Raw genomic sequence first — 23,007 nt, forward strand, 5'->3', positions numbered from 1 at the left:
TTTTATTGATTTCTTTTTTATCCTGGGTGACCTGATCAGTGCAAAAGCATTGTTATCCTCCAGGGCCCAGCAACACATAAAATACAATCAAATGACAAAAATCAATAAAGGCTATAGAAATTAAAAATGTAAGAAGGATATATTAATAATGATGATGATGATGATGGTGATGATGATGATGATAATGATAATAATAATAATAATAATAATAATAATAATAATAATAATAATAATAATAATAATAATAATAATAATAATAATGATGATGATGATGATGATGATGATGATGATGATGATGATGATGATTTTATTCCTTTATTTTATGACTGGCAGATATTTTTCCTATAGGCCTATCCGTGCTTGTTGGTTTCTGCAGTTCATGGCCCAATTATTTTACTAAAGTATACTTGTTATGGCTACTATATACCGTAATATAAATGAAGTGTATTGTCAGATTCGCGTTATTTTATAATTATTAATTTCTATTCTATCTGTTGAGAAAAATGTGGGCATATTTATTGCCTTTTTTTGGCTAAAGTGGAAGTTTTATGTCTTAACTAGGAATACAATAGAATGACAGTAAGTGCAATATTTTTTTCGAGATACTATAGCACAAGTGCCAAAAATATATAATTTTTTTTAAATGGCATGCGCAAAAATCAAGAAATATTACCAATTGGGAATTATTTTTTCTTAAGAAGTGATTGACAATCAATGAAATTTAAAAATCGAACGTTAGGACGCGGGGACACAAGAATAGAGGTTTGAAGTAATTATTGTTTGCGAACTGTCACCGATGATAAGATTAAGGAAACGCCATCGATGGTTCGTGTATTGGTTACTAAGCAACACCACAACAGAGAAGGGAACATCGGCAGCCAATTCATGACGTCATCTAATTGACTTGATGATGATGTTCGCTTTACTTTTTTAGGTCGCATGCTTGGAGGAGTACAAACAAAAGTGTATTATTAGATGAAAAGACTGTTAAGTGGCGTGTAAAGGTAGGTTAGTTGTAATTGTAAAGTTTGTAAGAAAATTAATTTTAACGTTTATATTTTTAAAGCTTTTTCCGTTGTTTAAATTATTAATTTGTACATGCAACAGACCCTCTACCCTCTCAATCTATCTAGGATAGGAGGAGGCCTAGCCTAGGCCTAGGCCTAGTCTAGCCTACCTAGCCTAGGCATACCTAGGCTGACCTTATACTTATACTTTAGTTAGTAGGCCTATCCAACTAGTAGGCTAGTAGGTAGGGCCTAGGGTAGAAAGCTTACCTGGCTAGTCATAGCCTAGGGCCTAGGCCTAGCTAGAGAGAGGCTAACTAGGGGCTAGGCTACTAGATAGTAGTGTATGTATGTAGTGTAGGGGTCTAGCCTAAGCCTGTTGACCCTTCTGGGACCGAGATTATTAGGCGCAGCAGTAGTAGTAGTAGTAGTAGTAGCCTAGGCAGGGCAGGGCATACTTAGCCTAGACTTATATAGTAATCTAACGAAAACGGCAATATATACCAAAACGGCAATAACAAAAACGGCAATAAGTCAAAACAGTGCGTATTAATACCAAAACGGCAATAAACCAAATAAATAAATAAAACATGAAAATATAGACAAGAATGAGGCTACAACAACTTATGTCATAGAAGTAAAAAATGCAAAAAACATTGATAATAGTAATGAAAATAATACTAACAGGCCTAATAACAATATAACAACATACAAATTCAATAATAGAAAGATTAGGGGAAACACATGGAGCATATCATTTAATTACTTATAATTAAGCATACAACATTCATACATATCTAGGTATGAATGAGAACACCAATTTACCTTTTGTAATGGCAAATTGCTTGGTGAGTCCCATTTCAAACCACACACAATTCAGGTAGTTCTATTTTGTATAGTCATATCCTTTTTAGGGAAGTTCGACTACAGTTTCTTCAGGTTACATTATATTATAAGTCTGGAATGATATTAAATAGCATTTGCAATATTTTTCAAAATATGTACATGTATATCATTGCTTTGGTCGTCTTTGTGAAGGCGCTATATGAATGCTTTTTAATAATAATATTAGATTAATAATATCTTGCTATGAATTTTAACTATGTTTTTTATTTCATTGATATTTACAGTCCTGATACTGACAGTAACTATAATTAAAAATGTACCAAAAATAAGATTTAGGTACATTGTTATTAGTCCTATTGTACAGTACTGGTCTACAGTATACAGTATATTGATCCCAATAGAAATAAGTCATTTTCTGGATTTTTAAAATGTTTCTGCTTGAAGTACTGGTTGTAGATATGGTCTTCTTTTTTTTTTCCAAAAAATAAAATAAAAAAACAATTTTTTAACGTCTTTGCCAAGATACCAATTTTATGTCATAATTTAGTATATCTCTTTGATAGGTTTGAAGGTTCCAAGATTTCTTCACTTCACAACCATGAAATTTATCAGAAAGATGTTTCCAAGATGATAGAACAGGAGAACTTCTTTCTCTCCTACCCATTCAACTCAAAATCAATAAGACCTCGTAAACGTCTAGAGGCATCTAAGATGGCACTCTCCAGTCGGTCTATAGATGAAGCTGTTTCACAACAGCACCGAGATATTGTAGACAACAAATACCAGGAACTGCGACGGCCAAGGAAAATTTTCTTTTATCGTAACGGTGATAGGTATTTCAAAGGTAAACAATTATACATAACACCTCACCGGTATTTATCGTTTGATGAACTGCTTGTAGATCTCACAAAATCTGTCTCATTACCGTACGGCGTTCGTAAGGTTTATACGCAAGATGGTGTGCTTATTAGAGACATAGAAGACTTAAAAGATGGCGGAACCTATGTTTGTGCCTCATTTGAAAGATTCAAGAAACTAAAATATGGGAAATACAATAACCCAGGTTTTGCTGTACCAAGTAAGTATCATTATTTTTTTCAGAATAAATGATCTTTTTAAATAAAGCTATAAAAGACCAAAAGCTTAGTTAGCACTCAGTCACATTTAGTGTTTGCGTAGTGTTGCTCAGAAACAAAGAAGTGACGCATTGAAAAATGTAAATTGTCATTGCATAACATGCAAATCATGATATGTACATTGTTGGTGCCCTGCAGCTCCCCTCCCCTCCTTTGGACAGGCCTGGACCCCCTGCCCGCACATTGGTGAGGTCATCGGACAAAAAATATCCTATACAGTAATAAAAAACATTATTTTGATTGCCAATCTCTAATATTGTAGTTCAAAAGCACAATTTTAGGCAACACTAACTTATAAGCCATAAAAGCTCTCCCCATGAACCCTTCCAGGAATTTTGATTCCGAGACCCTGATTGATGCTGTAATTGGTCCCTTGGTTTCGGACTCTGCTTTCGGACATGTCAGAGATCTTGTCGCAAATTTCTGGAGCCACCACCTTGTATAATATCATCTTCATATAATTTCATTTTTTAGCAGTTTGATTTAAAAGATTGGTTTCAATATTTGACTACTGCAATATCTATAAGAATCAAGTTCAACCATTTCCAAGTATTGCATTATGGTACGTAGCTTATAAAAATTGCAGCCCATATGATTGCATGCCTTGACCTATTGCATGCTGAAATCTAAAGTGCTTATTGCATTTAATGTTTAAACAAGACAGTATCTGTGTCATTGTAGTTATGGCATGATGTAAGTACTCTTCAGTGAAGGTTAGTAATTATTTTAAGAAGAAGCGGAGGATTATATTGATTTGAGAATAAAGTATATGATGAGGAAGATGAGAAGAAAGAGGAAATAATTTTAGACACAGATGTACTGTATGAAAGGTTAGTGAAGATGAAAATGATGACAATAATTAACAAAGATGAAAACATAAAAGGTGTTGATGATGAAAAAAGCTGAGAATAAAAAGGCTGCAAAAAATGTTTTAAAATCTAGATAAAAAATATATTATAGTTTAAAAGAAAAAAAAAACAACTATGCTGTGAGAAACAATGGCTGGATCATGGTAGAAGTAAAAATTTGACAAGTAACAGCTAAAATGTATTGAAGTGAAGTGTCAAAATAAGAACCAGAGCTCTTGGACAACACAAATAGTGCTTCCTCAGTAGTGAGGAAATGAGGGGAGGGTAGAAAATTATCAGATAGCTGTGAAGACAGTGACACTAACAACAGTCAGGCAAGAATGGTTAGAAACATTGGGTGAGTGAGATTACAGTAGGCTAGAAACTAGAAGTAAGATGACAATGAGAAAGGAAACAATGTACAGTATACAGTATTTAGTATTCTGAATATAATATGTCATTTATTTCATCCTATCCTAAATAGTTGTGCTAATTTTTAATTGTATCAGACTTTATAAGTTTAATGTTAAAAAAAAGTAAATATGCAGGTATGAGTTTGCATAAAATAAAATTGAGATTTACAGTAGAAACCAAATTTGTAATAATAATATTCCCAGTCTTCTGGCAATTACTGTACTGTTATTGTGTTGATGATCAATTTATGTAAAACTTGGTTAGAGGAAGATGTTACATCAATACTACCACAAAAGATGGTCCTTTAATGGTATTGACTAATGAGATTTTACCAACCAAGTCGTAACATCATCCATGAGGTAGTTTAACAAGTACTCTATGTTAATTTTTAAGAAAAATTATTCTGTTGAATTGTTTATTACCCCTTGAAGAAAGGTGTCTACGATTAATTTTACTTTTTATTTCATTTGGTAAAAAAATAATAGATCTAGTTTTTTTTTGCTTACATTGTCTTGTTTTAGATACAAATAAAAGCTACTCTATTGTCTTAAAGTTGAAACATGTTTTGGCACAAGTAGGTTTAGTAGGCAATAATTTTTAATACTATACATGCCTGTGCTAAGTATAACTTTGTCCACTGGATACATTATCATACAGTGCACCCTCTAATTCCGAGACCTCTCTGATTTGAGACCACTTTTCCAAAGACCTAAATAACAATCTTTAATCTTTTAACACAAAGCTAGCCCTGTAATTGGAGACCAACCCTGAGACCACCCTAAATTTTCAGGTCCCAAATGTGGTCTCGAATTAGAGGGCGAACTGTAATAATAATGTAAGTTTTATATTAAATACTTGCGGTACACCACGTAGATAGTTCTGAAAAGAATTGTTCTTTTCAGAAGTATCAACGTGGTGTACCGCAAGCATTTATTACCTCGCTATACAAACCTTCAAATAACGCGCATAATTTTTGAATTGTTTAACTAAATCAAATAATTGAAAACTTCTTTCATCACTTTTTAAAACGTTACTCTGAAATCTCAATATCTTTAATAAAAATAATTTGAACATTTTGAGTCTTGACTTTTTAGGTAAAGGTTAAAGGTACTGTAGGTTTGAGTTATAACTTTTCAATGTTGTCATTTATATTTGATGTTTGACTTTAAACAAAATGTGCAATTGTACCAATTTGATAGATGATCATTACACAAGATCATGTCAACAAATATCGAAGAAATTCTCTATAGATGGAAAGGTCACCACTTCAGTGTTTCTGATTTGTTTTGTGTACTTGGTGATGGTTGCTTAACAACAATGGTGTCCAGGAAGAAAGGAAAGACATCCTACAACATTTTGGAATGTATTTGACTGTAGATGTTGTAAATCAGAATTATTAATGTCCTTTAAATCAAAACAATATTGTTTCTAGAGCCCATATGTTATGGTGGGAGTCATTTATAAAGGATAAACTTTTACTTAATTTTACTATAGTACCTCTCTGATAACGGCATAAAATATCTAATATGTTACCTACAACTAGATAATTATTCTGAGAACATGCAGATTAAAAGAAGAATATTTCATACTTACAGTACTTTTAAGGGGTTTGTATTTTACAATGAACTATTGACCAAAAATTTTATTGGAGGGTAAAATTGTTATCCTATTCAATGCTGAAGGAATCTGCGTACATTCGTTACTATACTTTGACACATTGTTGTACAGTAATTATCTGAAAACATAGATAAAGTAAAGGGTACATATTTGACATAAAAATATGAACCCAAGATTTATTTTCTGTGTCTCTAAACATAAATATTATTTACTGATACATTATTATTTTATAATTATCTAAAAACATAACAAATATAAAGAGGTCCATATATTTGACAGTAAAACACCATACCATAATATTTTCAGACAACATAATAAGATATAAAGGATAGTACGCTTTTTACATGGCGGTCCATAATTGACAGGAATTGTACCGTATTTACCATATTTGTTTTTTGTTGTTGTTGTTGCTATGGTGATATAGAAAACTTTAGGTTTTTATGTTATTGTAAACTAAACCTCCAGATTGAATATTTTTTCATGGTATTGATTTTACCATCATATCAAGCAAATACACTAATTTAATATGTTTGCTTAAAGCCCCATTTCTGTCAAAATTTCAGTTGTTTACATATGTTATAAAGATATATAAATGTAATACAAAATTGCTAGTTTAACTGAATTTAGAAAAAAAATATGAAAAAAACGTAAAATAAGACTAAAATTTGATTTTTTTTTTTGTTGAACACAAAAAATAAATGCACCAGATGAATTTTTTTATGTTTGATTTTACAATAGGTCTGCAAAGAAATATAGCAGGTGCCGGAAACATTAGCCAGTATCAACACTGCTAGGCTAGGCCTAGCCTTGCCTCTATTTCGGTTCTGTTATCAGACGTATAAACAGCTTACATGATATTTTCCGTTGCTAGTATTGACACTTGTGTTCTTTAAATATGTCATTTGAGTTATTTCAAATTTGTTAAACAAATGATTCTGACCGAGATTTTTGACAATTAATCAAACATATCTCAGGCCTACTCGATCAACTGCAACGTGCGAGATGCGAAGTACAAAATCTAATCTCATTAGAGAGGGTGCATTTTATTGACATTATAAAGTATCACAAAAGCAAGAGCATTCCTCTGAATTTGCCTAGTAAACTAGAATTATTCTCTGTTTCTCATTTTGTTTTATCCTCTTGCGTAAAACTAAACTTTATGCCAATATTTTTCCATGGTTTATGATAATTAGAGTAATGCATATGCATTTTTTCTAAAAATGTTCTTTTTTTAGTGAAATTTTGCTGGGAATGGGACTTTCATTTCTGCAAATCAGCATTTATAGTATATATACTTATGTATAGTATATACTTATATAGTACTTACTGTATGTGATATGTTTATCTCTGTATTCTCACCATCTATAACTATATCTACCCATTCACCCACCTCCCTGTCAGACTACATGTCCATATGTATCCACATCTATTTATCTATTCTATACTAATATACTGTTTCATGTCTGTTCATTTTGTCCTTGTAATCTTGTATATGGAAAATTTAATAATTAATTTTTTTTCTTTGTACTGTTATTTTGAACAAGGTCCAGTTATTCTATAACTAAGTCTCATAATGAGATTTAGGGAGTGGAGATGTTTTTAGTTGTGAAAAAAATTCTGCTGTCCCAGGAATTGATTGGAAGGCAAGGATCTTAACCACCAAGCTATTAAACTCCAATCCAAATTCAAGACTAATTGATTTTTTGGGGCTTTACACAGATCATTTAACAATCTAGACATCTATTAAGAATTTATAGATTAATTTTTTTTGTGAAGTAAATTAGTTTATTAATCTGCAATTAACCAAACTAATATAATTATATTTTCCCTATTATTATGTAGATTGTAAAGTTTATCCTCACTTTTTTACATTTCCAACAAATCAAAATATAAAATTTAAAAATACTTTTTATTTCCATTAAGAAGCACTGCACCTTGGAATAGGTGCTAAAATAGTTGGAGCATTATAAATAAGTGCTTTATTATTATTATTATTATTATTATTATTATTATTATTATTATTATTATTATTATTATTATTATTCATTAAGCTAGCTCCATCTACACTGTCAAATTTTCTTTGACAAAATTTGTTTTACTATTATAGTCATGGTATGCCTATATATGGTCATAATATGATGTAATCATGACCACATTTACTGTAGGCATATCACATAATGTTGTCAAATAAAATAATTTGACCAATTATCATAAATATGAACACCTGAGATAAAAAACCAAGGCAAACTAGTTAGAAACAAATGGTAGGACCTCACCTGGTTGATTCGATTAGTAATTGAAATACGAGTAATTTAGCACTGTCATGGAAACCAAGGCTTGTCTTACTGTTATTGATTTGCAAAAAGTCAGCGATGGGAATCCTATATGTAACATTCCATCGGTGGTGATAATCAATTGAATTATTTTTGTACAGAATGCTAGTTAAGAAAATGCAAATAATAAATGATTTAATAATGTGTGGGTGAAAATTGTTGTTACTTTATGAAATTGGGTATGATACAAACTTCAAAAAGCGTGTTGCAATCCATTGTGATTCAATCTGCCTTTTATTCAATTTGTATTGTAAAAATAGACTGCAGAGACAAGCACATTTGGATATTTATGCTGTTCCTTGGGTTTTTATATTTCCTTCCAAATTCACTTCCTTCAAAATCACATGTTCAGTTTGATCAATCAATATTTTTTTTAACTGGATTACCTTTTTTTATTTCAAACTCTGTTCTTCTTTTGAAATGAACTTGTGCACAGTGTAATTTGCTTTTAAAAGAAATTGCCCTTTTTTTAAACATTAACATTGAAATTATTATACATAGGAAGATGTGTATCATAATGGGCTATTTAAATAAAAATGATAACTCATGATAACTTTAAGTAATGAGGAAAAATGTGTTTTCTGATTACAAAAGATTCATGGAAAAATGGGTGTATTTTGATTAGCTGTCAGTCACTAGTATTGCTATAGATAAAGTCTTGCTATTAATATTACATGAAATGCTGATGTCAATATCTATTACTGTAACTTTCATTCGCAAACAGCTCTTTTGTTATAGGCCAGTGATGTTCAGAGGGTTGCGTCACATGTCAATGAAAATCTGTAGTTATTATTTTTCTAGCTATGTTATCAAAGGAACTATGAATGATGGAGAAATGAATTATTTATTTTTATTTGAACCATATAGTGTGAATTAAATTACCGTATGATGTGTTATGGTGCTTCTACAGTGTGATACTATAGATATAATTTCATGCACAAGTCATTATCTCATCTATTTTTCTGAAAATCTGTTTTCTATAAAAATTTTACAGTAAGTTAAAAATTAATGTTTCTAACTAAAAATTATGTTTCTAGCTATGTTATCAAAGGAACTAGAAATTTTTGGAGAAATGAATTATTTATTTTTATTTGAAATATAGTTAAATAATGATGTATTAAGGTGCTTCTAAAATATGATACTGTAGATATAATTTCATGCACAAGTCATTATCTCATCTATTTTCTGAAAATCTGTTTTCTATAAAAAATCTACAGTAAGTTAAAAATTAAAGCATATGACTATTTATCTTCAACATTAGTCAGTGTTTTCTTTACTAATTGGTCTGCTTGTATAGTACCAGTGGATACATTTTGTTTATTACAGTGTATCTGTGTATCAGATTTTTACAAGCTGTATTGTTGTGTCTGACTCTGATTTTGTTCGCCAACACTTAATTTGGCTACAATCATTGGACAAATTAGGCCATTCTGTAGGGTCAGGATTAAAGTGTGGAGGATAATGGCGTTGTTAGGTTAAACTTTATGTTGTGATGACCCGGGTGATTGTGTAAATAATAAGTTTCTGCGGATACGTCTAGGTGAGGAGAAGAATGTGATGACATCATTGTCTTTTTAACAGGTGTTTAACAAAGTAAGCTTCTTATTGAGGTTAGTTGTTAATACTGTACTCTAAATGTTGGAACATTCCATTTGTCATCTGCAGAAAATTTTCTGAATTTTACACTCTGTAATTAAAAAAAAGTGTTAAATATATATCAGGATTTTAATCAATTTCTTATTAAATTTATTATTTCTTGAAAGATTAGATTCATAAAATGTTTTCTTTTTTATTGTTGGCATGTTTTTTATTTTAATAAAATTTATATGTGCAAACCTTGATCGGAATGGAATTGCCCTATTTTGATTGAACAAAAGTAGGTAAATTTGTTTTAATGATTCAATTATTTGGTTGCGATGGGAACACTTCTACTGTACAGTAAAAATCAAGATCTTTAGTTATGATTTTGATGGAGTAGATAAATTAGCCAAAATGGAGGCCTTATTAATCAAGTAAAGTATGGAGTTATCAAGATCGTAGGATTTTTTAAAGATTGGCCGCATTGTTTTTTATTTGCAAAATGTCCCCGTTACGGTCAGAATATCAACAGGCTTACGGTTACCGCAAACCGATTAAAGCCAATGGCTTGTACTTTAAGAAATATGTGTGGGGAAGGAAGCGTAAGTTATTATATTATTTGTGATTCCAATGACGCTTTTTAATTATTTTTTAATATAGAAATTATTTTGTGTTACAGTATTTCATCCTTTTTTCAGTACGAAACATACATTCATAAAGCATGCAAGCTTAGTTGTATTTATCAGTTAATTAATAGTATCCAGAAATATTGTAAACCTGTTTATTAATAGTATTCAGTTCTATCAAACTTCAGAAGCTATTACTAATTAATATTATTTTTTATTATATTTTAAACAATAAGACTTACTGACTTACAGACTCACTGTACTGTAAGTCTAAAAAATTGCTGATTTTCAGGGGCCTGTCTTAAGAAAATATAATACTTTTTACAAGATTTGTGTGTAAACAGTTAAATCAATTGAATAAGCAAACACAGTTCAATGTACTGACAATTAAATAAGATCAATAGTAAAACAACTGTTCTTTTTCTTTATGTATAATATGATTGTTGTAAAAAATTAATTTGCATTAGGCTTACTATTACAAGGTCCTGATGTGCTTTCAAACAAAATGAAAATACATATACATTTACAGTACATCTAGTGGATTCCAGTTTTAATCACTTATCACCATGTAGCATTATTAAGTTGATACGAATATGCTACATTAGAGAAACAGTAACATAAACAATTGTTTGTGGTAAAAGTGTACTAGTAAACTGTCTACTTTATTGTATTGACTGTATCAAAATCTAATATATTTCTTTTTGAATTTCAGAAGTCCGGCCTAGATATGAAAGTCACTTGTACAACACTTTCCCACCAACTGGCTCAAGTCAACATTTTAGTCAAGCTAGAGGCGGATTTATTTACCCATCACATGGCAAATACGCTGCTGCTTATGGTAAAACAGCGGGAACATTTGGTCAGGGGCATGCAGGCCCCGGATCCTTCCAGTATTCAGGAGGGCGGCCAGGTGCTTCCTTAAAGCCTGTTTCAAAGACTGTCGGCATTATACACTCTGATGTTAGTCCAGTAAAACCTCGCATTGTTAAAATAGTTAAAAATGGCGAACGGCCACGGAAAACAGTATCACTTCTTTTGAACAAACGTAGTGTGCAATCGTTTGAACATCTTGTTCTTGACATATCCGATGCTCTTGGTCTTCCTAAGTACAAAAACAACCGAATCAGGAAACTTTATAACTTAAAAGGACGTGAAATTCGAGGACTTGTGGATTTTTTTCGAGAAGATGAGGTGTTTATAGCTTCGTCTTCTAAACATCCACTGAGTGATGAGGATATTGCCGATATTTACGAAGAATTGTACCCTAACAATCCATATGCCCAAAAATATCCGAAGAAAGGGACGAAAGATCGAGAGTCTAAAACAGACAGTGGATTTGGTGATGATGAAGAGAAAGCAGAGCAGGAGAGAATTTTAAGGAAGAAAGAAAATGCAAAGAAACTTGAAAAAGAGAGGGATAAAGCAAAGAAGGAAGAGCGTCTAAAAGCTGCCAAGTGGGAAAAACAGCGGCGAGAAGAGGAAGAAGATGAAGAGTTCCTAGATGATGAAATGCAGCGAATGAGGGATGAAAATGAGTGGAGAATGCAACAGGAACTAGAAAGAGAAAGAATAAATAAAGAAAAGGAAGCAGAATTAGAAAGAAAAGAAAGAGAGTTGAAGAAGATGGAGCAAGAACTCCAGAGGAAGTTGGAAAACAACCAGAAACAGAAAGAAGCAGAACTATTAGCAGCTCTTGCTGCAAGAGAAGCAGAAATCCAAGCAAGAGAAAAGGAACTTAAAGAAGAGGAAGAGCGAAGAAAGGCAGAACGTAAAAAACAAGAAAAAGAAGATGAAGAAAGGAAGAAAGCTGAGAAAAAAAGGCGAGAGGAAGAAGAAGAAAGAAGGAAAAAGGAAGAAGAAAGGCGGAAGAAGGAAGAAGAAGATAGACAGAAGAAGAAAGAGGAAGAAGAAAGACGGAAGATGGAAGAAGAAAAACGGAAGAGGGAGGAAGCAGAAAGACAGAAGGCGGAAGAAGAAAGACAGAAAGCTGAAGAAGAAAGACGGAAGGCAGAAGAAGAGAGAAGAAGGAAAGAAGAAGATGAAAGAAAAAAAGAAGAGAAAATAAGAAAAGATGAGGAAAACGCTGCAGAGGAAAAGAGGAAACAAGAAGAAGCAGAAAAACAAAAGACTGATAACGAAAATGAAAAAGATAAATTCGCAAAAGGAAAAGGAGATCAGAATAAGAAAGGTGGAAAGAAAAAAAAGAAAGATCAAGATAACAAATACGCATCAGATCCGAGAGCTATAAAGAAACGTGATGATATTGAAAAGCGTTACAAAATTGGAAAAAAGATTGGCGACGGTAACTTCGCTGATGTTCATGTGGCAGAGCTGATAAATACAGATCAAGAATTTGCAATGAAAATTGTTGATAAATCCAAGTTGAAAGGAAAAGAGCAGATGATAGAAAACGAAATTGGCATAATGAAAAACGTAAAACACGCGAACATTGTACGTCTGTTTGAGGAGCATGAAACTAAGGAGAATATCTTCTTAGTGATGGAATACGTGAAAGGTGGAGATTTGTTTGATGCAATTACAGAGAGTGTAAAGTTCACAGAAGCGAATGCAGCATTGATGGTCAGTGACCTCTCTAATGCTTTAGACTATCTTCATGGCTTGAACATCGTGCATCGAGATTTAAAGCCTGAAAATTTATTGGTAAGAATTTTTCCTTTGTAAATTTTTAAAAGTATATAGTTTTGATTATCGCTGAAGTAATCTAAATATATATATAATATAATCTAAATTATATTCTATAAAGGAATTAGTTTTGTTAAATTTCAATAACCGATGTCAACCCAAATATAATTGGCTTTCTTGACTTAATAATTTAATAAATGAGAAATAAGTTACTACTGTATGTCATACATAATTTACTATGTCATATATACAGTACTCATCAAAAAAATTTGATTGAGGAAAAAAAGTATCACCTGCATTTACCAATGTATTGAGGCCAACAATGAGGGTTTGCTGGGACATAGATCTCACACGTATAGTAAGCTATGATGATACCCATGTACATAGTCTGGGGGATGCAGGGGGTTTGGATGCACCCCTTGCCCCATGGCAACAAATTAGTTCCAACGAGTTAAAATACTGAAAATAACCATAATTTTTCAATTTTCGTACCCCCAAACTCTGCATTTTTAATTTTTGCAAACTCCGACCCCCCACCCCCCGGGATGAAACAAGCCTAGGGCTACGCCCCATATACTGTACTCATGGTACCTAACTAGTCTAATGTAAATACAGTAATTAAAGAGTTTCTGCCTTGAATAAGCACAGCAGCACTGCTCTCAATAAGCAAAACACTCAAATAGGCTCCACTCTCATGTAAGCTCCACTCAGCTCTCCAAATAAGCACGCACAAATGAGCACTGCTTTTATATTTTTGTTATATATAGTTGTAAAATCTATTTCACTTTTCCTCTTTTCTTTCTCTTATCTAAATCATCTTCTTCGGTAAATAGATGTCTAAAACTTTGGTAAGTCGAAACAAATGCTTTCATTTTTCTAACCATTGCTTCATAATTACTAATTATTCCTGTTGCAGCCTCTGAAATCTAACATTATATTGAAATAACAGTGTTTTATCATTTTGAGGGTAGGCTATAAACGAATGCATGTCAAGACAAACAATTTATTTTTAATGTACATACATTAACAACTTTTAGGGTTTAGATCATGGATAGTCGTGGTAACTTATTATACCACAAATTGTCTTCAACGGTAAACAGATGTAAATTGCAACAATGCTGTTTTATTGTCAAACCATTTTTCCATTTTTTTTTGCAAAGTTAACAGCAAAATATAAATGGAAAACAAATTTAACATACAGAAAATACATACAGTATCTTTTCTAATATGTCAAATAAAAAATAGGTGAAATATCATTCATTGCAATCTGGTGGTGGAAATAACCAAACACTTCCATGAAATACCACTAAAAGTTTACCACAAAAGTTAATTTTAAAATCATAATAATTAATATAAATAGGAAAAACATTACAAGAACATTTATAGGGGGTAGGCTGTGGATTATCAGAATAAACAATTGGATAGCAAAATACTTTATTGTCATATTCATAAATCAAAATAGCATTTTCATGCTTTTTATTGCTTGCATTGCATTTCACTATTCATTTTAAAATGATCACGTTAATATAAAAAATTCAAGAGATATTAAACTGTTCAGGTGATCCCTGATGCTGTACCATTTTTAAAAATTCATTTATCATATTTTAAAACATGTTAATACTATATAGTATAGTACATCATTTTTGGAAATAAATTAAAAATTGAAAATAAAAATATTTCAAAGTCCATTTCACATACATTTTAAAATGTTTTATGTTTTTTTTAAATTAAAATCTATCTTTCCCATTCTTAAATTCATCTTGTGACATTTTTGCCTTCCTCTGTGTTGATCTTCTATATTTCAATCTTTTTTCCACAACACTTAGAAAAATATTGTATGTTCTTTATAATGATAGTGTTCAGTGATGGATCCAGGAATTGGCAGGGTCTGGGCAGGGAAATTACTACTTCAGACCCACCATGGCTTGGGCTGTGGTATGAAGTTTTATGTCTATAGCTCAAGATGGCCGGAAATGTATCTCTGAAGCTTAAGTTTGCATGATATTTTCTTTCCCTATTCCCCCTCCCCCTTTTTTTTTATTTAGGGGGTGGGGACTGAGCTGGTTGGGTCCCTTTGAATCTGTCTCTGGTGCCATCATGAACTCTCTACTTCCTCATTAGCTTATCCTAATCCATATCATGCTTTTACCATAAATGCTAATGCTTCTTATTACAGTATTTGCTTCATATCAACTAATAATTAAAAGATGTTATGCATTTCTAAAATTAATTTTGAGTTTGTTTTTTTAATTTTAAAAGATTTTTTAAAATCTTAAATTACTGTCCAGTTCAAAATATAAGCTGTCTCTTATCTAAATCATCTTCTTTGGTAAATAGATGTCTAAAACTTTGGTAAGTCAAAACAAATGCTTTCATTTTTCTAACCATTGCTTCATAATTACAAATTATTCCTGTTGCAGCCTCTGAAATCTAACATTATATTGAAATAACAGTGTTTTATCATTTTGAGGGTAGGCTATAAATGAATGCATGTCAAGACAAACAATTTATTTTTAATGTACATACTGTACATTAACAACTTTTAGGGTTTAGATCATGGATAGTCGTGGTAACTTAATATACCACTTATCTTCAACGGTAAACAGATGTAAATTGCAACAATGCTGTTTTATTGTCAAACCATTTTTCCATTTTTTTTTCGCAAAATTAACAGCAAAATATAAATGGAAAACAAATCTAAGATACAGAAAATACATACAGTATCTTTTCTAATGTCAAATAAAAAATGGGTGAAATATCATTCATTGCAATCTGTATTTGGTGGAAATAACCAAACACTTCCATGAAATACCACTAAAAGTTTACCACAAAAGTTAATTTTAAAATCATAATAATTAATATAAATAGGAAAAACATTACAAGAACATTTATAGGGGGGTAGGCTGTGGATTATCAGAATTAACAATTGGATAGCAAAATACTTTATTGTCATATTCATAAATCAAAATAGCATTTTCATGCTTTCTATTGCTTGCATTGCATTTCACTATTCATTTTAAAATGATCACGTTTTCATGCTTTCTATTGCTTGCATTGCATTTCACTATTCATTTTAAAATGATCACGTTAATATAAAAAATTCAAGAGATATTAAACTGTTCAGGTGATCCCTGATGCTGTACCATTTTTAAAAATCCATTTATCATATTTTAGAACATGTTGTTAATACTATATAGTATAGTACATCATTTTTGGAAATTAAAAATTGAAAATAAGAATATTTCAAAGTCCATTTCACATACATTTTAAAATGTTTTATGTTTTTTTTTAAATTAAAATCTATCTTTCCCATTCTTAAATTCATTATTTCATCTTGTGACATTTTTGCCTTCCTCTGTGTTGATCTTCTATATTTCAATCTTTTTTCCACAACACTTAGAAAAATATTGTTTGTTCTTTATAATGATAGTGTTCAGTGATGGATCCAGGAATTGGCAGGGTCTGGGCAGGGAAATTACTACTTCAGACCCACCATGGCTTGGGCTGTGGTATGAAGTTTTATGTCTATAGCTCAAGATGGCCGGAAATGTATCTCTGAAGCTTAAGTTTGCATGATATTTTCTTTCCCTATTCCCCCTCCCCCTTTTTTTTTATTTAGGGGGTGGGGACTGAGCTGGTTGGGTCCCTTTGAATCTGTCTCTGGTGCCATCATGAACTCTCTACTTCCTCATTAGCTTATCCTAATCCATATCATGCTTTTACCATAAATGCTAATGCTTCTTATTACAGTATTTGCTTCATATCAACTAATAATTAAAAGATGTTATGCATTTCTAAAATTAATTTTGAGTTTGTTTTTTTAATTTTAAAAGATTTTTTAAAATCTTAAATTACTGTCCAGTTCAAAATATAAGCTGTGATAGTACATTTATAGACATAATTTAAAACAGGTCTTGCATTTTTTACTGATTTCCTGTAGCTTGTAAACCATAGATTGTTTGGTATGTATAACACATAGCATTGCTCTGTTTGCCCCAGGTTATAAGTTAGTATCAAAGAGTATTGCAAGAGGTCCGTCTGCCCTGATTTTGTATGCATGCAATGGAATGTTAAAGAAAGTACTGCCTCAAGATATGGGGTGCCCTATTCAAAAAGGGTTCGCTCGAAACTCAACTTTCAAGAAGTAGTATTACATTCCAACGAATCCACAAGAGTCGGACGTCTTGTACTTTAGTTCTGTACTCTTTAGTATTTACAGTTTTTAAATAACATTCTCTGGTTGATAATTTATAATCTGCTGGCAAAAAGAGCAAAGGACACATACAGTAGTGTTTTGTACAGTATTAGTACATAACTAAGTATAACGCTCTGTTTACACTATCAAATTTTATGTGACAAATAAATGTAATGTACCATATAGAGTACTACAGTGTTACGTCACAATACCACGTGATACTACTCCGTCGCTATCGTTTCAAAATGCGTTCAACCAGACGCCATTTTCTCCACTGACAAACCATTGATCCCAATTTCTAACCCCTTTCTGACGTAATTATTAGGCCTAAGATGTTGTATCTTAGTTTTTCTTTGTAAATTTTAATTGATGATTGAATGTGTGTTCGATAACTAATGTAATGCGAGCTTTTGTGTTTTTAGTACATTTTGATGTTAAAATATTAGATTTTAAAATGCCTATTCCAGAAACCCTCTGAAGTCAATCAGACGTAATGAACGGTAACCAAAGTCTGGTTGGCAGAGGGCGCTACATGGCATTGTGACGACACGAATGTGGTACTCTATATGGGCATGATGATGTAATAAGATATCCCAATATATGGGCATATCACATTTATTTGTGACATAAAATTTAATACTAACAGTGTGGACAGAGGTTTAACCATACTTCAAAAAATAAGGACTGACAAGCCATTATGATTCGATATTTAGATCATAATTTATAAGTCATCATCAAGAATGATATTATATAATGATATATAAATACATCATAGCCAATCATAGTAGAATGTACCTAGGATGTTCCAAAAGGCATAAAACAGGATGAAATATATGCTTGCTCACTCTCATCACATGTTAAGTTCTTGTATAATTTTAAGCATCATTTTTGCTTCACAGGTGAGCAATGATCCGAGTGGTGATATGGTTCTGAAATTAGCAGACTTCGGCCTTGCAATGGAAGTGAAGGAACCGATTTTCACTGTTTGTGGAACACCGACGTATGTTGCTCCAGAAATCCTTGCAGAAACAGGTAAGAAGATTCAAAAAGATAATTTTTCAAAGTATTTTAATGAAATTTACAAAGATTAATAAATCTATAAATCTTTGAGCATCAGTTAAACAAATAGTTAAATGGCCGCCCACATTCCAATCAATATTACCAAATAAAATCATTTAACAATTTTTATGAATATTCATGATGTTTTCCCATTTTGATTAATGTTCATACTGTAGATGTTTTCCCATTTTGATGAATATTTACTGTTTCCCTATTTTGATGAATATTCATATATGTTTCCCCCATTTTGATGAATATTCATTGTTTTCCTATTTTAATGAATATTCATATGTATATTCATATACATCACCTATTTTTTAGGTTATGGTCTTGAAGTAGACATGTGGGCAACTGGGGTGATTACGTACATCCTTCTTTGCGGTTTCCCACCATTTAGAAGCTTGGACCGTGATCAGGAGGAGCTGTTTGAGATTATTCAAGCTGGCGAGTTTGAGTATTTGAGTCCATATTGGGATAATATATCAGATTGTAAGTCTTACAATTTCTAGTATAATAATGCTGTAATAATAATAATAATAATAATAATAATTGCCGAAGATCATTTTCAATTGCAATTAGCTCAGTCTGCCATCGACAATCAGCATCTTCAAGTATTCACAGAAAGAGCGGAGATAGATTTGTCGAGAGTCGTAAACATTGCATGTGGCCAGCAGTACCAATAAATGCATGACAGGAATTGCAATAATGCTCGTGCATAATATGTCATAGCCATAATGTATACAGTAGAAAGATAACAAAAACAAGAGAGATAACTGTTTGTTACATGTAACTCTATACTGTGTTCACTATACAGTATACATTTTATGTTGTATAGCAAATATACAGTAATGAACAGTTATCTTTCTTGTTTTTGTTATACTTTTTATGCTGATGTATTAACTGATGCATATAATATTTCTGTTTTTAATACAGCTGCCAAGGACCTAATTAACCATCTTTTGGTTGTTGATAAAAGAAAGCGATACACTGCCAAGCAAGTTCTTGAGCATACCTGGATCGTCAACGAAGGTCCTTCACGCAACCGACTCAATCTTCAACGTGAGATAACAATGAACCTCGAAAAGAACTTTGGTAAAGGAAAAAACCATCAGGTTGGTGTGGAAACATAATCGGTGTCTAAATCTATTCTGGTTAATTTTTATTATTGTGTCAGCTAATGAGAAAATAGTCTGTAGTGATGCCCACAAGTGTTGTATGTATTCCCAGAATGGCTGTCTGTATGTTGGCTTCTTATTCATAACTTATTTACCTGATTTGGTATTATTGTGATAATTGAAGAGAAAATAGTCTATACTGATGCCCGTAAGGGTTGTATGTATTCCCAAAATTGCTGTCTGTATTTTGGTGTCTTATTCATAACTCATTTACTTGATTTGGTATTATTGTGATAACTGATTTTAAAATAGTCTCTACTGACGCCTGTAATGATTGTACATAGTCTGTACTGATGCTTATACGGGTTGTGTGTACTCCCTAACATTCAGGTGCGCTGGCTTAGGAACTTATAGGCTGGCAATGACGTAAATTATGCTGATTGTAGTTTTAAAAAACAGCCAAGCATATGAATTAGGAAATGAGGGTGCTAAAATTATGTAGTGACAGTTGTATTAGAGGCCTAGGATAATTCGTATCTGCTTCAGTACCTAAATCTCCAAATATCTTGTAGAAATAACAACAGTATTTATTAGCTACGGTAACATGTGAGTTGGTTCAGTATATGGCACAAGAATACATAGCCTGAGCTCCATTCTTCTTAGCATGGCCCTTAAGACAATTTTGAATGGGGATTTCATACATTTAATGCCATATTTCTGAATAATATTTCCAAACAACAAAATTAACTACTGTATGTCAATTCAACAACAAAGGTAGGCAAGTACTAATATAGTGTATGGCTATTGACTGGTGTGATAATAGAATACCTAGTTACTTTACAATCGCTTTTCTTTGGCAGTAGAAACTACATGTTCCAGCTAAATTAGAAATTACTTATTAGAGAAATAAATTATATATGATGTTTTGTATATGATGTCAATTCAGTACTTAACTCTATTCGATTTTTTAAAACAAATAAATTGCAAATATTGCATATATAAGGTGGAGAATATATTTGATAAATGTAACTTGACACTGGAAATATAATATGGAGAATAATAACAATGGACTTGTACAGTTATTAAATGCACATATGTATATAATGATATGCTTAGGTAGACAACTCATTCAGGTACTGTATGTATGTCTCATTACAATGAGTTCCTTTTAATAAATCCTTGAAGTACAGATATGGTGTGTAGCATTCAGTATTAGTGCATGGTTCAATTAATGGATATATATGCAAATAGTCATTCAATTAAACAACATTTCTTGTGCATTTCTATCCATATAACATGTCCAATAAGTTTGAATATAAATATGTTTTCAATTTTACGTTGAACTGGGATTGTTTTTTTTTTAACATACGCATATTGATTAACATCATATAGATATACCATGATATTTTATAGATATATATTCTACATATTTATTCATAACATGATATTTACAACATGTGATATATCTACATATTTATTCATAACATGATATTTACAACATGTGAATATAAAATAGTTTACTTGTGTATATTTATACCTGTCACCATATTTAATCATGATGTCTGTAACAAGTATGTTACAATATTGGCACAATGAATTGGGTTGTTGGCAATTGATCAGAATTACATGTGTGTGGTTTTTTTATGCAGATGTTTTCTATGCATTTATCTATAGCAGAATGTATGTTTTGTAAATTTATAGGCCTACATTCTGGTATAAACAGAGAATATATCAAAACAATGTTAAAATCCTAAGGAATAACATAAGTATAAAACACCAATAATGATCATAAACTGTCCGAGGCAAAAACATGCTGATGCATTTGTATCAGTCAATACTAAAATGTTATTCCATTTTTGTTAATCCTCAATACCTGGAAATAAGCCCAGGGGATAACAATCAGTCAATACTAAAATGTTATTCTTTTTTTTTTATTCTTCAATACCTGGAAACAAGCCAGGTAATAACAATTGTTGATATAAATGCTTTGTTACAAATATAAATATATTGAGTCATAATGTGCCTATATATGGTCATAATGTGATGTCATCATGACCATATTTAGGCATGTCACCTGTTTTTGTCAAATGAAATATGAGTCTGCAGAGAGTTAATAAACCTGAAAAAAATGTAATTGCTTACTTTGTATATTTAAGTTTTTTACTTTCAATTAAAAATATTTTCCTTGCTGATTGGCGGTGTAGCTTGGTGATAATGATGCTTGCCTACTAGTCCCTGGGTTCTGGGTTCCAATCATGTGAGGCCAGGATTTATGTGACAAGACAAAGACTTTTTTTATACCTTGTTTAGCGAACCCACCACCCGTTAGTAATGATGAATTTCAAATAAAAATAAAATTTTATTTTTGGCCAACTAGCGCACCCGTTGCCATAAAAAAAAATGGAAATTTCAGAAAAAAATTAAGGTTTTTCATAAAATTTAATTATTATTAAATTTGGCCCTTTCACTAATAACATTTTATTTTTATTTTATTCTCCATTTTTATTCTTCTTTGTTTTTGGCAAGACCGTTTGCTAAGTAAGAAAACAAAAGTTTATTTTTTTTCCTGCCCTCCTCTGACGATCTTTAAAAAGATGAGTTCGCGAAGCAAGCTATAAAAAAAGTCTAGCCCAACTAAAGACAACTCTACTCTTGAGGCCTCCCAATAAATGGTTTATGCAGCATCACTTTATCTTGTAATACAAGTCACTTATTGTTGGATAAGAATGAATAAGTAAAACGAATGCTGTAATAAAACCAATATATTAGCGACTGTTGGCAAACGACATAAACCAATTTTAGGAAATGTTCATATTCGTGCATAATTTATTTTTAAAGAACATAAAATCTAGCCTACATCTTATTCTTAAATGCAAGTCAAAATAGGATAAAGCTATCAAGATGCATGTTGGGTAATAAGGCTTGAGTTAACGTGAATGTTTTGCATGGACTCAACTGATTGGTATTCACTTTCATGACTTCTTACAGAATCTTAGTAACAGCCTGTAAATCAGTGAAAACTAGATTGCTTCAATCTGTGTCATATTGGAAGGTCGTAACTTCTTTAATATTTTTGAATAAGCAATTCCATGTTTTAAGATTATTTTACAGATGGCATATATTTTAAAATACAGCGAAGGTATGATGTGTATATTTTTCCTTGCTAAGAAACCAGTATCATATTTTGACTTTCAGATTAAATAGAAATAATTTTAGTAAAATAAGTACTTTCAAATTATATTGTATTATAAACTCTGTGAATATTTAAAACTTGGGTTTTATATGCAGATGTAAGCCACCATGCTCTGTTTAGCAGATATTGTATAAATGCTAGAATGAAAATGATTCATAAAATAAACATGAACAAGATAAATATAATTTGGAAATCATGATGTACAGTACTGTAAATAGATGTTAGAATTTTGGGTTTCTCTTCTGCCAAGTGCACGAAAGATTATTTTTCAACATAGTTGTAATTTTGTGATGCCTGCCTTTCCATGCCAAATTTCTGGAATTAATCCTGTTAGCCATCCGGGTTTTCTCTCCGCAAAAATAACTCTTTAAGCTTCATTGAGTATAAAAGCATAGAA

At 31.5% G+C, this 23,007-nt stretch overlaps 1 protein-coding gene across 3 annotated transcripts; it reads left to right on the top strand.

Annotated features, from left to right (window-relative positions):
• The first annotated feature begins 884 nt into the window (after window positions 1–884).
• LOC117110710 (serine/threonine-protein kinase DCLK1-like) lies at window positions 885–22,795 on the top strand. 3 transcript variants are annotated; one of them, XM_033253479.1, is made up of 7 exons: window positions 885–1,004; window positions 2,417–2,931; window positions 11,118–13,066; window positions 13,882–13,896; window positions 18,143–18,275; window positions 18,624–18,791; window positions 19,236–22,795. In XM_033253479.1, exons 2-7 carry the CDS (start codon window positions 2,481–2,483, stop codon window positions 19,430–19,432), a joined length of 2,913 nt encoding a protein of 970 aa, XP_033109370.1. In that variant the 5' UTR covers window positions 885–1,004; window positions 2,417–2,480; the 3' UTR covers window positions 19,433–22,795. The 3 variants fall into 3 exon arrangements, with proteins under 3 accessions (XP_033109370.1, XP_033109371.1, XP_033109372.1); XM_033253480.1 differs by lacking the exon at window positions 13,882–13,896; XM_033253481.1 differs by lacking the exons at window positions 885–1,004; window positions 2,417–2,931 and adding an exon at window positions 10,098–10,381.
• Window positions 22,796–23,007: the final 212 nt, after the last annotated feature.

This window comes from Anneissia japonica, unplaced genomic scaffold, assembly GCF_011630105.1.
Source record: "Anneissia japonica isolate Jap-2015-1 unplaced genomic scaffold, ASM1163010v1 scaffold2756_len2360902_cov194, whole genome shotgun sequence".
In the NCBI taxonomy this organism is placed as follows: Eukaryota; Metazoa; Echinodermata; class Crinoidea; order Comatulida; family Comatulidae; genus Anneissia; species Anneissia japonica.

Coding starts and splice junctions, on each gene's coding strand:
- LOC117110710 (XM_033253479.1), top strand. CDS start 2,481: ATGATAGAACAGGAGAACTTCTTTCTCTCCTACCCATTCAACTCAAAA. Junction 18,276..18,623: donor AGAAATCCTTGCAGAAACAG/GTAAGAAGATTC, acceptor CCTATTTTTTAG/GTTATGGTCTTGAAGTAGAC. Junction 18,792..19,235: donor TTGGGATAATATATCAGATT/GTAAGTCTTACA, acceptor TTTTTAATACAG/CTGCCAAGGACCTAATTAAC.